This window comes from Lichenostomus cassidix, chromosome 6 (assembly GCF_008360975.1).
Source record: "Lichenostomus cassidix isolate B80296 chromosome 6, HeHo_3.0, whole genome shotgun sequence".
Classification (NCBI taxonomy): Eukaryota; Metazoa; Chordata; class Aves; order Passeriformes; family Meliphagidae; genus Lichenostomus; species Lichenostomus cassidix.
Window position 1 is genome coordinate 26,771,148 of NC_139487.1, and position 17,342 is coordinate 26,788,489.

The window sequence follows — 17,342 nt, forward strand, 5'->3', positions numbered from 1 at the left end:
GAGTGGCTTCTGCTGCTGCTAATTAACGTGGTTTACACCTCCTTGTTTGGCAAATAGAGCAGTGTGAGGAAGTCTTGCTGCAGGAATTGCAAGGTAATGCACTTTGGTCTATAATGGTCTATTGCTGCTGTTACAGGGGAAGGACTTCTGACACGTTCCCTTTAGAAAAGAAATAGATTGCTAAGCCTGGAGTTATGGAGGCTTATGTAGTATTGCCTTAAAGCTATGCCAGTCTCTGCCACAGAGAGCCCTGGGTCTTACTTTTAGGAATATTTTACCTTCTAAAGAAAGTCCAGCATTAACTTCAGGTGTGTTTCAGTTACAAACTTTTTTTAATTGTACTCGGTCTGGAAGGATGGGAAAGCTGGCATATCAAGGATTGAAAATTTCTTTAACTGTTTTGGGGAATATCTTGTCTTGGAATGGGACCCAGTACATGTAGAAAGTGTGTGCTACTTTAATTAAATTCTTTAAAAGCTTGTTTACATAGGTAAAGATATTTTTGAGGTAATAGCTGGCCAATTCATGTCAGGAATATTGGGGCCTCTCTCATTCTGGTTTGTTGCCTATATTAAGAAAGCACTGTGTTATACTGATATGAAATGAGCTTCATGATGCATGAATTACAAGGCGCTAAAGGGCAAAGGCATTGTCCAGTTGTGCTCTTTTGAATGTTCTTTAGGGTTTTCCTCAGGTTCATAATTATGTTATATTAAATGACTGTTTGTTTGTTTGTTTAAAATAATTATGCTTTAATGTAGAGGGTGCATCATCAGAACAGACAATAAAAAGGAATAGACCTTTTTCATGTTCAGCTCTCTCCTTCATGGGTTATTTGTGAGTCTATCTGTACAAGCTTAATAATGCCTTAACCTAGTTTTTTGCATTCACTATGAAATAAGGTTTATAGAGGCTTATGATTGCGACCTTTATTTTGAATCAAGAGGGAGGAGAAAACACACCTTGAAAATACTGCTTTGATCAGATGCTACGTTCTTTCTAGTTATACAGACAAACCCTCTTTAGCTCTTTGCAGGGTGTATGACTATTACAGCAAAATTAAGGATATGAAATAATCCCTTGCTATTTCAGATGCTTGACCAGACTAAAATAACTTTCAAGATGCATTGTCACATTGTGAGCCAGTTGGAATGTTACCTGAGTATGGTAAAGAAGAGAGACCTGGAATACAAGCAGAATTCAAAATTCTCAGGTTGGTGTTCATTCCTGTGTTGTGGCTTTCTCAGGGAAGTGATTACTGCAGCACTGATTAATGGTGGTGAGTTCTGTCCCACTGAGAATATGCACTTGGGATACCAGATTTTGAAGTCTTACCTCCTAGCACAGCAATGCCTGTTTCTTCTTTCACCTAGGATGTCTTCTTCTGGGATGTTTCAGTGCAAGAAATAAAAGGCAGCTGGAAGTATTGAAGTACTTATGTGGACCCTAAGTGGGATTACCTGTGATTGGCCTGCCATCATGGGGAATATTCCCAGATAATAGACAAGCAATGTTGTCCCAGGTAGCAGAGAACAATCCTGCTTCACTTGGCTGCTTCTAGACCATCTTTTTTGCCTTCATTCTTCCCTTTTTGATCTGCAAATGAGATAGGGATGAGGGTTAATAGGGCTTTTCTTAGTTTGTTGTCATGGGCTTTTTTCCCCTTCCCCTCTTACTGCATTCTTAATCTACTTCTACATCCATAGCCTGAATAACAGTGAAAATTAAGTCAAAATAGCCACTTGATCTTATGTTGTTATGAACAGAAGTGTTTGAAAAAAATTGTTGTGTATGCATAGGACCTTTGTTCCACTTAAATTTCTCTTTGCCTCCCCAGGAACGGACAAATAAATTTGAAGTTTGAAATTAAACTTTTCTGTTTTGCTAAATAGAAGTTCAGCTTTTGCACTCACTTTGCAGTTAGTTAACACTTTAGGAAATGATGCCATTCTCACTAATGGATTGTTTATTTTGAATCATTTGGAAAGACACTCTGTCATTCTTGGATAGAAATGTTCTGCATGGTGATACATTTAGTGTGAAGTACTTGACATTTTACAATTTGTTTGAAACGGGAAATGGATTAAAAAGTTAATTTGTTACAGTGTGTTTCCGTGATGAAAAATTCAGAAGGTCTTGGCCTTCCATTTTCAGGTCAGGAGAGATTTTAACTTTTACAAATCAGAATAAAAGGGATTTCTACATAATGCATTAATGATGTATAACTTCAAAGGAAACTTTCCTGGAGCAAAGTTTTGGTTGCCCTTTCCTAACTTCTGTTTCCTGCAGGGGGCAGGAGATAAAGGAATAGGCACACAGGGTTGCTTGAAGGATTAATAAAATTGTAGAGAGACTTTTACTTCCACAGTAGATCATCAGTTTGAATCCCGCAGAACTTGCCAGTACTGAGCAGCTGCTTGGTGCTCTTTGGTCATTGCCAGCTCTCTTTACCAAGAGGATGATGGCACCACAGTAAGTATCAACTTGAACTTGAGACAAATTGAAAAACTGGTCAGTTTATAAAAATTCGTCATCTGAAGGCCTAGTGAATTTGTGATATTATCTGGGGAGGGAAATATCTTTTTGGACTGAAGGGGCTGCTGAGTTTCAGCAGCTGTGTGATGCAATCCTTGCAATAAATTGAGACTCTGTTTTAGGATGAGTTAGGCTGGGTCTTTGCCCCCTTTGCTCCTGTTGGCAGGCTGCCCCAGATTTCTGTAGAGGCCTTCTTTCCCATGTGCTCTGGGCTGACTTTCCTGCTCCAGCCTCAGGAGCATCTTTGTCCTTCAGGGCACCCTTGGGATACATCACAACAGTTTGCATACTGTTTGAACAGAGCAGTCTGGGGTCAGTAGCAAATGCTCTGGTCACTGAAAGACATCGAACAGATTCTTGACCCTCTGTGCATAAAAATAATCTAAGTGGCTCCAAGACCTGGAGTTTCTGTCTGCTTTAGAAAAGCTGAGGAAAAAATGTGTGGTTTTTGGTTTGCTTTTAAAACATCAAGCCTTTGTAATAGGTGTGACTTAAGAATTAGTTTTGAGTTGTTTGACCTCTGTTTAAATTTGAAATTAGAATCTGGACATTTCTCAAAACAAAACCACCCAACAAAAAAACCTTTGCGAAATCAGGAACCGTTCAAGAAATCATTTGATGGATTTTAAATTTTATTTTTCTGCTTTGACAACTATTGTGTTAGTGATAATTTCAACTCTGTTTAGAAGAAGTTCAGTTCTAAAGAATAGTTGTAAGATAGCTTTGTGTCTCCCAGGGGCTGGGAATCATGCGTGTAATTTTTCAAATTAATGACAAGACTTGGATGGAGTATGTACTCTTAGAACAAAACTGTCTTGTTAAAAAGGAGTGTGTTTAGACAGCTTGCAGCAACAGGAGATTAAATTGCTGGATTTGCCTTTTATATGGCTTGATTGATGAGAAAACTCTGCTGCAGTATTCATTGTTTATCAAATGCCACTCGGCTAGCGGCACTAACAAAAACAAATATTTATTGGGTGCAAGATTAAAAAATGATATTGCAGAAATATGTGACTGGTTTCAGTAAAAATTTCTATAGCTCTGTATGGGCAAAAAGTTAAGATGTGTTGAAACAGTAATAAGAGGCACTGTGCAGTGTAACCAGGGAGACATCAGGCACTGCCACCTTCACAGAAAAGAGGTTCTTGTTGGTGATCTCTTACTGAGGGATGTTGGAGGAATAACCTGCATGTGTCTAAAAAATCAAATGCTTTCCCTAACTGCCCTCTCTTCTCCCCCTACTCCTGTCAAAAATAAACAACCCTGCCCTTGGTGGATGTTCTGTTATTGTCACTCTTCACATGTAGCTTGCTTTGTTAGGAGTTACACCTGTGCAGTGCAATTTATATCCACCAGCTGCAGCACTTTAATCCACAAATGGCAATGGAAGCTTATCCATACAATTATCTGGTTTAGGCACTGAATGTTGTTTTGATTAGGATGGTGCTGTGGTGGACTGTGTTACTGGAATGAGTGAGTATCACAATGGTAGCCATTTGAGAAAAATGTAGTTCTCATATGGTGACAAGTAAATTGTGGACATATTTGACATACTGTTTATACCTCCTATGTGTAGAAGAGGATTAGCTTTTAGGATTTTTGTGTATGTGTGTAAGAGCAGATTTGGGATTCCGTTTCCTCTGTAATTGTACACCATGAATAATTAACAGTTATTACCTGCTTATTTGTAGGGGGTCCTCTGTGTGTTTGTAGTTTGGGTTTTCTTTTTTTCTATTTTTTTTTAACCTGCTTATCTAAATATGGTGTTGGTAAAAATGAACCTCATGTTAGCTGTAGGTTAATATAATGTGAAAGACATGCTGGGCAAATATCCCCTAGCCAGTCTGTCTGGAAACAGCTCTGATCTGTGAAATGTTATCTTGGCTAGTTTACATAATTTCCCAGGGAGTCAGTTTGAACTCTGTTCTTTTATTGGTTTATTATTTTTTGGAATGTAATTCTCAATACATTTGAGAATTACAGCAATGGACAGTAAGTAATTTAACACCTGCTATCTACAATCTCTGTCAGCAAATGGCCTTCTCCTAGTGGGATTTATAGTTACTTCATGTTTCAAAGGCGGAGAATTCAAATTGTGTCTGCTGTGCTGTGAGCACAGTTATGTATCTTCTTTTCCTCTGCCTTTTAGTCTGGTCTTAAACTGACATTGCTTCTTTTATTCCAAAACAGAGAAAAAATGCCAGACCTTGAAGGGGGTTGCAATTGTTTTATCCAGTCAAGATGTTTTTCCTCTTTAAAACATGAAAAGGTGGGAGTGTGGGGAAGAAAACTAAGCAAAAAATAAACCTAGTCTCACCTTATTTACAGTGAACATTCTTTTAGGCTTATTGTCTTAGTCTCTGCACTGTGCTCTCCTACTGATTTTTGAGGAAAAGTTTGTGTGGGGCAAAACTGAGGTGTGAAGATGTATCCCCAGAGATAAGGACTGTATATGTGTGTCTGCACAGTTCTTGCTGGGAGTCTTTTGCATTCCCTTTCTGTTCTGTTACAACTTCCAGTTCTGGTTTCATTTCAAAAGTCTAGAGAAAGTGTAAAATGGGAGGGGAGAAGGAGTTGTTTTTTTGTTTTTGTGTTTTGCTTGTTTCTTTGATTTTTTTTGTTTTCTGTTTTGGGGTTTTTTTTTTGTGTTTGGTTTTGGGTTTTTTTAAGAGATAAAGGTATATCTCTTATACCTCTCATTTGAAATAAGGGAATGAAGCATTTGTGACTGATTTTTTCTTTGGTTTGGCTTTTCCCCCCACTATTTTTGTAGTAGCTAGTCTGTTAAAAGAGGGTGTATGTTCTAAGAGAGGCTTGCAAGCTGCTTAAGGAGGAGCAGTTGTGCACAGTGGCTGGGTGGGACACTGACCATGCAGGAGGATTGCAACAGGTGGGATGTTTCACACAGGAGCTGTGGATAACTGGGAGCCTGGGGAGAACAGCTGCTTCTGCAGGAGACAGCCTGTAGCCTTGCAGAAGAAGTTGGATGGAGCAGCTGAGGTGATGGGACTGAGCTGGCGAGTCAGGTTGTATATTATTGTCAGGTGTAGTGCAAGAGTTTAAAAGACCTCAAAGAGAACTGCATGTCAGAGACACCATGCAGCCAGTCCATAAGTGCACTAGAAGAGTTTGGTTTGGATGCTGGAGTCCTCCTTCCCTTTTAACTGTGATCCTTTGGCAGGGTAGGCTGTGGCAGGGAGTGGTGCTCCTGTCCAGGTGAAGGCTGTCCCACAAACAGGAAAGGACACTGATTTGGGAGCATGTCAGTCCAGCACTGCAGTGCACTAAAGCACACCTCTGAAGGATAAAACCAGCCCCAAGCAAACAAATTATTGGATGATATCTAAAATAAAGCCCCAGCTATGCTTTGCAGAAGCATAAACTTACCTTTGCAGAAGCAAATACAGTTTATGGTTGGTTATGTAGGGCTTTCTATTACCATATGTTGAATCTTGCAGTTTCTCAGCCTTCCTGCTCAGCATCTGTGAGTCTTGATAGCAGAATCGTTGCTTGGAAACTCAATTGTCATTTTGCATTTACTGGTAGAAAAGAGTTTTCAATTCCGGTAACTTGATTATTGTGACTTGTACATAGATTTAAAACTCCTTAGCAAAGGCAGTTTCTTTACTGGCAGGATAAATACTGCAGATACACAAAATGTGCTTAACAGTGTTTTCAGAAGGGATGAAGTTTGGGTAAGGGTTTTCCAATGTGTTTATATTGCAGTTGAGATATAGAATAAGTTGCGTGAAAATGAACTTACTTTGTATGTGCCAGTATCAATGTGCCATTTCTGCTTCTTTTTCTTCTTGTGGAGTAGAAAACCACCTCTGAGGGTACAGGTTGCCATCATTTGACTATGGGCTTCTTTTAGAAGTGTGTTCTGGACAGATGTTCACAGTTTGGCAAGAAGATTTTTGTCGGGATTTTTGGTTTGATGGAACTCATCACGAGTTTGGTTTCTTAGGGATTCTTAATTCTGAGTGTTTGGTTGAAGGGGGAAGAAAATAGTAATCATTGCCTTGTTTTCTGTGTTGCTTCTGCCCACCCCCTCCCCCGTTGCCTGAAGTAACATGAATTTCACAAACCTTGTAGGATCAATACTTGAACTGCATACTAATGTGTTTTGGAGAACTACAGAGAAGATGGGGAACATGGCATGACTTTCTTTGTTCATAGTGTGGTTTGAGAGAAAAATAACAGCCGCGGCTGACGCCTTCAATTGTGCTCAGGAGCACCAGCATCTGAAGGTGGCTCTACCACAATGAAGAAAGCTTACTAGGGCTTTTGATCTTATTGCCATGTGAGTTTGAATACTGGATCTTAGGCTGTGTGCTCTAAAGCCATAGCAAAGAGCTATTTTTCACTTAGTTTCCAGGAGTTATCGCAAGGACTGAAAATTGAGGTAAATGCCAGAGTAGGCTGTATGAAGTGTTAGATCAATACTTGAAATTGGCACATGTAATGACAGCTTTGAAACTGATGTGCATGTGAGCGTGATTGATAAGTGCACTGAGAGCCTTTTAAGAGAAGCTTGGGGATTCATTTTGTTGAAAATGGAAGGAAAACAGTATCAATACACCACTGTGTACTACACTTTATGATAAGTGTTACAAATGAAAGCTTCAAGGAGTATTTAAGTGCTTTATGCTATTTGTTATCCTCAAGAGTAGTATTAAAATCAGCATTATGGGTTACAGAGCTTGTGGGATGTGTTTTCCCTTAGGACAGCGAGGGATTGTAGCCTTTATGGTTTGGCTAGTGCTTGGATTCTTTTTTTCCCCTATCTGTGGGGATTTTCATTAGCAATTAAATGTATCTGGACTTAAGAAACATCTGTTTAGCATGACATGAACACTGGAGTTCTTACATTTGCAACTTGTACTTTTAAAGTCTGGGTATGCACTAGAAAGTGTCACCATTTGATCAGTATTTCTCCATCACATCTCTTGTAAAGTTTAGTGACTCTGACTTTATTCTGTGGACCACAGAGTGGTCTGAAGTATGGGAGGATATCAAGGTATTTAATTACCCTAGGTATTGCAGTGCAGTCAGAAGTCAGGCTGTTACCACTCCTCAGAATGTGATTTGGCAGTGAACCGGGATTGTAAACAGTAAAAGGAGAACAATGTGCTGCTTCAGTACTTTGCCATAAAGGGCTGTTCTTGTTTTCCTGCAGAATGTAACCACTGGAAAGAATTATAGCTACCCAGTTAGAGCCAGCCCCTAGTTGAGGGCTAGGTTATTGTGTTCCATTTGTGGCTTGGGTGTTTTCAGCCAAGAACAGAGAAGAGAGCAACCTCCTTTCTCCCTTTTAAATTTTTTTTTCTTTTCTTTGAGAATTGGGGATCTTCAATATTGGACCCTTAGGCTCTTTTACTACCATCTGAAGTTATTTATTGTCAGATAGGAGGCAGGACAACTGTTCTTGCAGAAGGCTCTCGCTAGGCTTTTTTTCTTAAAATTGACCTGCTGGAGAAGATTTCTTAAGGGCCTGTGTTCCCAAGCACTTTTCTATGTGGAAACTGTTGCTCTCAATTCTCACTGGACACTTGGAAATTAATTTTTGTAACCCAGTGTTGTATATGTTGACTATAGATCTTTTGTTCTTTTAAAAATCACTGAAGTAGTGGGCTGAAATTTTGCTTGGGCATAATATGAAAATGAAGATGACCTAGCCTTTTCTAGTGCAGTTATTGCTGGAGTCATTAATCCAGGTGTGGTTTTAATGGCCCCTGTTGTTTGGATCTGCTTAGCAGACTGACTTAACGTCTGAGTATATAGCTATGCTGAAAATGGCTTCAATGAGGTTAACTGGAAAGAAGAGAGCTGTTGTTGGCATGAAAGGTGGGCTACAGAGAGGTTTAAAGTAAAACTCTGGCTTGCTGAGAAGTTCAAGCAGCAAACTGTGAAGTACATTAATTAAATGCTAGTAGTGAGCAGGTGGGGGGCCTATGTTTGAAAAGACAGGGAGTTGTATAGCATTTTAAAGAAAATCCAAACAAGACCTTAGGAAAGATATTGCTTGCTTTTTTTCTTTTTCTTTCTTTCTTTCTTTTTCTTTTTTTAAAATCTTCATTCCTTTGCTTTGTTGTATCAAAAAATTAAAATAAGAAAAATAATTAAGCCAATATTAAAATATTTGCTCCAATCCAGAGGGGTTTTATGCTCATCTAGAGTTTCCTAAATCTGAAGCAGTGCCAGGTTCCTCTTGTTGGCATAAAATGGGGAATGCCAGTGCCACTGGCCATGGCAGAAGGGACACGCTTGGATGCCTGGCTGAGATGGGAGAAACTTTGTGCTAGTGTCCTTAATGATACAAACTTTTTGCAAACTTGATGATTTCAGGATCTATGATCTTTCCAGTTGGGGCCATCAGAAACCGGACTTGAAACATTGTGACATTAAAGATTAACAAAAGACTTTGGATGTCAGCGGGGGAGGATTGCATATTTTTTCTACCTTTGTTGTACTATGCCTTTATGTCTAGATAATATGCAGTTAAATTCTTTCATATGAAGCCTTGAAAGATCCTCTGGACCTTGAAGTGGGAATAATGTGACTGCAATGAGAGGGTTGTTAGTAATTTAATCTAAATTGATTTATTCTGAGATACAATTTTAAATATTCTTCAAACTTCCTGGTAGCAGAGAGTAGGCATTTTGTTCTCTCTCTCTCTCTCTTTTTTTTTTTTTTTTTTTTTTCCCTCTTTCTTTCTTATGCAGCTAGTAGATTCTGAGGTAAGAACTCCTGTTTTCTGGAGAAGAATCTGTGGCTGCTAGCATGATACAAATATTTTATAGATGAAACATGCCATACTCAGGATATTCTTCTCTTCCATCATGCTGGCTTTATCTTGCCATCTTTTGAAGGGGAAGGTTTCTGCCAGCAAGATTGCTTTAGCTTTGGAGGAAATCACACTCTTTGAGAAGTGGCTTGAAGTAGACCTTGTTCTACCCAGTGCAACAATAACAGTGTCCTACCCAGAATCAAGTGAGTGTGAAAATGAATTGCCCATATAAAATTCATATGAATGGTTCCTTAGGTAATACTTTTCTTCACTTTTCAAATAGCAGCAATGAATATATGGCAGGGAATCTGCTGGAAGATTCTGCACTGTACCTTTTCTGCTGGAAGATGCTCTGCATTTTACTTTATCTTCTGAAGCATTTATCCAGTTTGCTAAGGTGGTGGAGTTCTTTAAAATAGTGGTTTTTTGTTGTTTTTTTTTTTTTTTTACTGGTGTCATGTATATTAATTTTACCACAGAAGATACCGAAGAAGAATTTCCATGATCCTGGTTCCAAATGTCACTTTTGTACCACTCCAGGTGTATGAGGTTCTAATCCTAGGGTTTATTAAGAAAATTATCTGCTTTGGAAAGAGTTGTTTCATAGTATATTAATTGGATATCAGTAAAGTCCTTCCATGCCTTTGCCAGCTGCTAGGATAATTGTTAAAGGCACACCATAACTCACAATATTGAACTAAGAAAAGTCGCATTTCCATGTAGGCCTTAGTTCTGTATTGTCTTCAGTGAGGTGCTTAGGCTGCTTGTGGTCAGAACTGAAAAAGACCTATTGTAAGGGTTAAAATTTTTATCCCATATCTCAAGGTGTCTCCTCTGTTTAGTAACCACCGAGTATGTATATTTTCTAGAAAGGAACACCACACAAAGGAGAAAGTCTTGGAACTAATCAGGTAATTCTGTTAATCTGTTGGCAATAGATTGCTGTCTCTTAGATCCAGGACATATCTTGGGCTTAATCTTGTTCTTTAGTTTTATCCTCTAGATGGGGCTGCATAAGTCAATTTTCCCTAAGTTACAGGCAAAATTTTTGTATTTTCTTAGTATAAGTTAAGTAAAGCTTCCTATAAATTCAGTGTAGGAGCAGGGGAGCTCAGGAGCAAGGCATGAGGAAGTGTCTCTTGGAAGAGGTGGTAGAAGTACTATTTCTTCCTAGCATAATTCTGCTCCAAGCTAAACATCTAAACAGAGAGAGAGCTTAATAGGACAGTAGCTGTTCAAAGAATAGACATAATTTCTCTAGTAAAATGTGCATTTTTAACAGCACCACCTGGTGACTCCTGTAGCAATGTTTCCTCGTTAAATTACAACTGATGAACTTGTTTCTTTGGGATAGGTGAGATAGCTAATTCCCAGTCATACCAATTTGTCTATAGTTGGAGTTTTTTTGCTCATGTGATGCTGGTCATTGATTTCTCTTTATTTGGGTAAGTTGATCTCAAGTTCTTGCAGTCTGCAGCTTTCCACGAAGCCACTTGCTACTGTGAGCTTTTACAGCAGTTAAAACCAGTTGTTAGCCAGAAATAGTTAAATCAATGTAATTGCAAAATGTTTGAAGAGGAAGAGATCACATCTGTCTTCAAAAAACGTACAGGTGCCCAGATATGTCTAAGATGAAGTTAACTACTCTGTGCTAACTGGCAATCTATTAACTTCAGAGGTTAGGTGGTTTTTTTGTGTGTGTGTCTTGTCATGTGCCCCCTGATTTATTTTGTGAAAAGGCCCTAGCAGTTAGTTTTGATTATAATAACCCACAACAAAGTGGAAGCTGACTTGCTTAGTGGATGCTCAGATATTAGATAGCCCTCAGACTCTGCTTCTAATATAGATAGGATTCTAATAAAATATTTCAGGCTTATGAAAATAAGAAATAAAATATTTCAGGCAGCATGTCTGTAATTTTTATCATATCCTCCATGGAATCACTTTATGAGCTTTGAGCTAATACCAGCTGCAGATTGGAACTGGAACATTAATAGCAAGCTGAACCTGTCATGCTGGGTGATTATCTAGAAGATCATTTTAATACAAGGACCCATAAGCACAGAGAAGAAAGCTGAGGGTTCTTGAAAGTATTCTAGGGACAGCTGTGAATGAAGGGTAAGGCTTCTGTTCTGCTTTTCCTTGCAGGCTTTTCTTCTGTTGCCCTGAAAAGGCCATGTGTGACCTGGCTTGGCAGGGATGACCAGGTCCCAGTGAAGTCCCATCTTTGGTCCCCAGAAGGAGGGGCAATGTGGGTATAGAAAAACCAAGGTAGAAGGTCACTGCCAATTTGTTTATTCCTAAGGAAGTGAGGGGATTACAGGGCAGCTGCATACGGACTGCAAAATCTGCAGTTATGTTGCAGCAGCAGTTTCCCAAGAGATTAATTGTAAGAGGCAATACTTTGGACTTCAGTGATTTAAAAGGCTCTAATTCCCTGGACTTGTTTAGTAGAAGTCACCATAATAAAGTTGATATGAGAAAACACAACGAATCAGTTCGTAGCTGCTTTAAAGATGGGTTTAAACTATTATTGAAACAGGGTAATCAGGGTAAACCTTTGACATTTGTGATTTAACTTTTCTTTAAAGTAATCTAAAGGGTAGCCTGTGGGAGAGGATCGATAGCATGTGAGAGATAAAGACTTTCACCTGGTTAAAAGGGAGGCTGCTCTTGGTCTGCAGGACTGATTCAGTATTACTCTGTAAGAAGAGATTGGAGGAGACTGTGCAAATGGCTCTGGCTTTACTTGCACTTAACTGAGATATGTTTAGGAAATTGGCACTAATATTGCAGTATATTAGTTGTGTGGCATGGGGATTTTTGGGGACTTCTTTTGTTTCTTGGGAATTTTTTTGGGAATATTTTTTAAAAATCTTCAGAGAAGGTGACACTTGTAGACAGCACTTAAGTTGTTCCTAACTCTAGCAAAGGATGATTAGCTTGAATGTCTTCTGTTAAGTGCAGGGAATTGGTAACTGGGAGTAACTAATGACATGGACAGCTTGTGGCTTAATTTCAGTTTCTTCTGCTTATCCTGATGAAAGCTAGCATTTAAAAGAGACAACCAAAGGAAGGATCAGAGTAAATGTGTCTTGCACATGCCCTTAGGCCTTGGAAGCTCCTGCAGCAGTCCTGTAAATGAAAAATGTTAATTGGATACACAACAGCATCCAGAATTCTGTGGAGAAATATGTTTGGGCATACCGCTTCCCGCTTACTCCCAAACTTCTTTGGACCCCTTATTTGTGTTGCAATATTTCATTCTAATCCAGGGTTTAAACTATGAATAGCTAAACTAAAGCTGGTGCAGTGCTTGGCCAGACATTTAATAATGAGTGCTTCTCACTTCCAGTAGAAACAGAAGTGGACATGCAAAGCAGTGGAATAGATGAACAGATTTTCTTTAGGGATGTCTAGAAGTGTGTGGGAATTTCCTCCTTTCTGCTGACTACAAAAAGATGCAAAATGCTTTTCCTCCCCCAGACTGAATGCTGGATAATACAAAAACTGAGTTTAAATGTTTAATGTGTGGAATGCTGTGCAATTTATTTTGACACAAAGTCGATGTTACTAGCTAGAAAGAAACTTCTTTCAGAACTGAGCTTGTAGGGAGGAATTCCCCAGCAGCATTCCCACGATGCACGTTGCACGTGCGTTGCTGTTCTCAGGTTACCTTCCCTGTCGGTACGACAGGCACAGGTGGAGCATTTCAGTCCTCGGCTTTTCCGAAAGAGAGAGACAATGACTTTTGCAGACAGGGGATGGCACTGTTGCACTGTAGCTTCTCAGCCCTCCATCCAAAATGTCTCTGTTTATAAAAAGGGCTTGGTATTTACCAGGAAGGAAGCAGATGAACCAGATGCATTGCTGCAAGATTTTGTTGAAAGAATTCTGCATTAAATAACAGATTTGGGTTTCTGAGAAGTTATATGTTGGTAAAATCCCCAGAAGAATGTGTTAATGTGCATCTAAATTGGACGTTAGCAGTGGACACAGTTTAAGGCACTCTCATTCATTTAGATATAAAATGAAACCAGAAAGCACTCAAACTCCTTTCTACCTCTCTTTTATTCTAGGAAATGTAAAATTCCTTTGTCAGAAGCCTTCATACAGTGTTGTCTTCTGCAATTCACCCAGAAATTCCTCAGGGCAAGAGGCCAGCTCTGAAGGATGCCTGGTCCACATGGGCAGACACCTGTGGTGGGTGTGGAAATAGCATTCATCTTGCTTGTCTTGGCTCACCACAGTCATAGGAACGTGGCAGATGGACTCAAATGATTTCGTTGGAAGGATGGGCTTTTGCCACGTGAGGCAGTATGGATCTTGATCAGCACCTTCAACTTTAGCTGCTAGTTGAGTTCAGTCAGAACTGTCACTTGTGCACTGACACCAGAACATGGCAGTGAGGTACCTAACCCTGCTTCAGTCACCCCATGATCCTCAGATGGAGTCCCATCTGGGATGTGTCGGTAACAACCTCAGTCTGGAGGTGATGAAAGTGTAGGTAACAACGGGAAAGTCTGCGTTCAAAATACAGATGGTAGGAAAAGCTGAGCAGGCTGTTGCTGAAATTAACAACTCCGTCCCTTTTCTTGGAGAAGCACAGCCACCTCTATCTGTCTTCTACCAGTCCACTGTGACTCCCTTAGTTTTAGATGAAAGGTGGCTGTGTGCTCTTCACCTGCATCTTTGTTTCAGCAAGGCCTGGGCTGTAGTCTGAAGCTAAACCATGCAGTTTGGATGAGGTATAGCTGTAAAGCTGACATGTGTCAGTACACAAGAGACACTGGCAGCTGTGTTTCCTCCCCAGGCCCCCATCACTGACCAACCACTTCAAACTGGCCGTGTGAAATCTCTAGTGGGAAAAAAAAAAAAAAAAAAAAGGTTAAGTCCATGACAATCAGCAGGAACATCATCTGAAGTGAAAATATGAAACCTCTGAAAAGCTAAACTGCATCAAAATCTTTATCTTTCACTCTGTTTTTAAAAATAATGTTTTATTTTCCCCCTGAAAATGTATGACTGACTTAACTGAAACAATCTGTGTGATGAGACCTCATGGAGTATTTTTGGGAGCGGAGAAGGAAAAGATACAGATAAATCTGGTCAAATCATTTCATTGGCACTACATTAAAAAAAAAAAGTTTCAACATGGCATTTGCTGTCAAAAGTAAATATAATCTGTTTGCCATGCTTAGTTTTAGACAACAAAAAATTTATTATGCTTGTACCCACCCCTCCTCAACCTTCCTGCCAGCTGTGGGAAGAACTGAGAGAATGAGCTGCTTTACTGGAGCTTGATTTCTCACTTGAAGGACAGGCCCTATTGCTGCCTGATGAGGTGTGTAGGTGACTCAACTCTGAGGCCTTCCTGCTCTGAGGAACTCAATTTGTTTTCTGGACAAGATAAATCAGATTAGAGATAACCTGTATGCTTTTGTGAGAGTATCAAAGGCAGCCAATCAAGCTAATAATAGCAGCATTATTATAAGATGTCTGATTCTCATCCATCACTAGAAAAAGATAATTAGCAAACAAGTCCCTTGGATTGTTCTAAATCCATACCTAGAATACAAGGGTCAAGTACAGGTGCTGTTTTGGACAGTCCTCTTTATGCTGTTGTTGTTTTGTTTTGGCTTTTGAACTTAGAAGAATGTTCTTCAAAAATACGTTGGAGCAAAGTGGATTTTTTGCCTCTAAGCTTCATCTGATCATGCAATATGTGTTTGTGTGTGTAGTTAGGTGATGACATCTTCCTGGCGACAGGGAATGGAAAAAACCAGACCTTTAAAGATAGAAGCACTATTGGAAAATTATTTCACTTGAGGTAAATGGATGGTCACCAATGATGATGATTTAACTTGAAATAGGTAGTTAGCCTGGAAAAATCAATAAAATGATATTGTAAACCTAGTAACAATTAAGTAGTTTAGCAGTAAACAGAATTTAGAGGAAAAGTAGTTATCTGTATTTGTAATGCCAGACCCTTTTTTATAGGTATTAACATGATTAGAACTAGAAGTATTATTTCCATTTCAGAAAGGGGGAAAGAATGCACAGATGCTGAAAGACTTCAAGTTTACTCACTGCATTATTGTCAAGGCCAGGCCTTCTAAAAATATTTGGACACAATATTACCTAAGAGTTGAACTAAACTTTTTCACTTATATTATTAACTTAACCTAGGACTTCACACTCACCATATGTGTTAGAAAGCATTCTATGGAATGTCACTCAAAACTCCAAGTGCTCTGCATTAGGCACAGGCCAGGGTGATCATGGTGTTCCTCCTGCACCTCCTTTTTTTCTTTCTCCTGTCAACACTGAAATCTCTCTGGAACATCCTGTCTGAGCCCCAAGTGTCTTCAGTAAGGTTCTGCCTGTCATTCATGATGAGGAATCTCCATATGAAACTAATCTAGGATATGCGGCACTTATGCATTAAGTGCTGCTGAAATTGGGCTGAGTCAAAATGCTGATGACCTACCCTGCATCAAAATGAGGCTGATGATGCGTAGTGGTGAAATGCTTATTTCAATACTTAGCTGACGATGCACTATTTATTTTAAGACTATTGAACTGTGGGGTTCTGATAAAGTTTTGAAAAGCAGCTATGAAAAGTCCTGATTGTATATCTGCCATGGCTAAAGATGAATCAGAACTCTGGAGGCAAATACTGCTGGATTCCACTTGTTTAATATCTAAATTTGGATCTGAATTGCTATAGCTTAGATATGCATGTCTCTACATGGAGACATACCTGATTATATAGAATATTCCATTTCAAAGAATCCTAGTTTGGACTTCAAGGTGTAAACTCTTTCAAAGCTCTGTTTGGATAGGGCTTTTGGACATAAACCTCATAAAGTCACTTTGAAAATTTAGTTCCACCTTATTTATTCCTTTACACAGGGAGTATTCACACCAAAAAGATTAGGTTATGGATTTATGGATAAATATTCAGAATTTTCCTTCCCAACACCCTTGTGTTAATGTTGCCTCTAAATATTGCATTTAAACCACAAGCCTGGAATCTTTTTTCCTCCTCTGGAGGTAAATTCCTTTAAATTACATAATATTGATATGCAGGAAAACAAAATAAGGGACACTTGGAAGACATTGGGTTTCTAAGCTCTGGTCTTACGGTCTGTGACTATGAAACCTGCCTTTTTATAGTTTAGTACTCCACAGATTCCCAGTGCAGAATCAGTGTTTCCCTGGTGAATGCAAGGCTTTGCTTCTGGACTTCCCTGAACAAGTCCATTCTAGCATTCTGCCTAGAAGGTAGTCCAGCACATGGCATGTGTGGGTAGAGTCATGCCTTTTTTTTAAAGCATGTGCTTGCCACACATGCCAGAAGCCTGAAGATTTTTTTTTTTTAGGTTATGTTCATTGAAAAACAGAGTTTAAACTGAACTTGCTAAAGAGTTTAAAAAAGGCAAATGAAAATCTGCTGGAACTAAGTGCACAAGGAATGGAGCCATTTTTGGATATGCTTTATGACTACCAATGGTTATTTGAGAATATAACGTACTTTTATCTTACTATTGGGAAACTTAGTTGCCCTTTTTTTTTAAATTAGAGTTTTTTGCATTTTCTTCTGAAGTTTTTTTTTGCACCAGCTGTATAATATGAAATTGGGGAATTAATTTAGAAATTCTCTGATGTGCTTTGTGAGCTGTCTCCCAGTGAAGCCTGGTGTGGCACATAAGCCTACTTACCGTGTCTAGATCCAAGAACCATATAAAATGTTCTCTCTGTTTTGTAGGATCCCTGTGACCACTGTTATGGAAATTGTGCTTCATAACCTGTTAAATAACTCGTGTTGATGCGTAAAGTATCTCACAGCATGATGTGTTTTAGTTGTTAAACTGTGTGTCACAAATGAAGGGTCTGTTTCAAGGAGCTGGTTGAGTGATCCTGTTTCCCTCTGCCATTTGGTGACTTGGGATGCCATGCTGTCTGAAGGTATCAACAGAAACAAGTGTCTCTCAATGCAACTGTGATTTAAACT

At 39.2% G+C, this 17,342-nt stretch overlaps 1 protein-coding gene across 8 annotated transcripts in view; it reads left to right on the plus strand.

The window, feature by feature from the left end:
• Positions 1 to 17,342, plus strand: part of GRID1 (glutamate ionotropic receptor delta type subunit 1) — a 538,463-nt gene that overhangs the window by 21,108 nt on the left and 500,013 nt on the right. For 6 of the 8 annotated variants that reach the window (XR_014852992.1, XR_014852991.1, XR_014852993.1 and 3 more), the window contains exon 1: positions 1,097 to 1,213. The exons of the other annotated variants lie outside the window; for them this stretch is intronic. Coding sequence is in view for 3 of the 6 variants with exons in the window: in XM_085064171.1 (XP_084920297.1) it covers positions 1,123 to 1,213 (91 nt within the window). In the remaining 3 variants the exon portion in view is untranslated. Of the gene's footprint in view, positions 1 to 1,096; positions 1,214 to 17,342 lie in introns of those variants that run through there. 8 annotated transcript variants of the gene reach the window in all.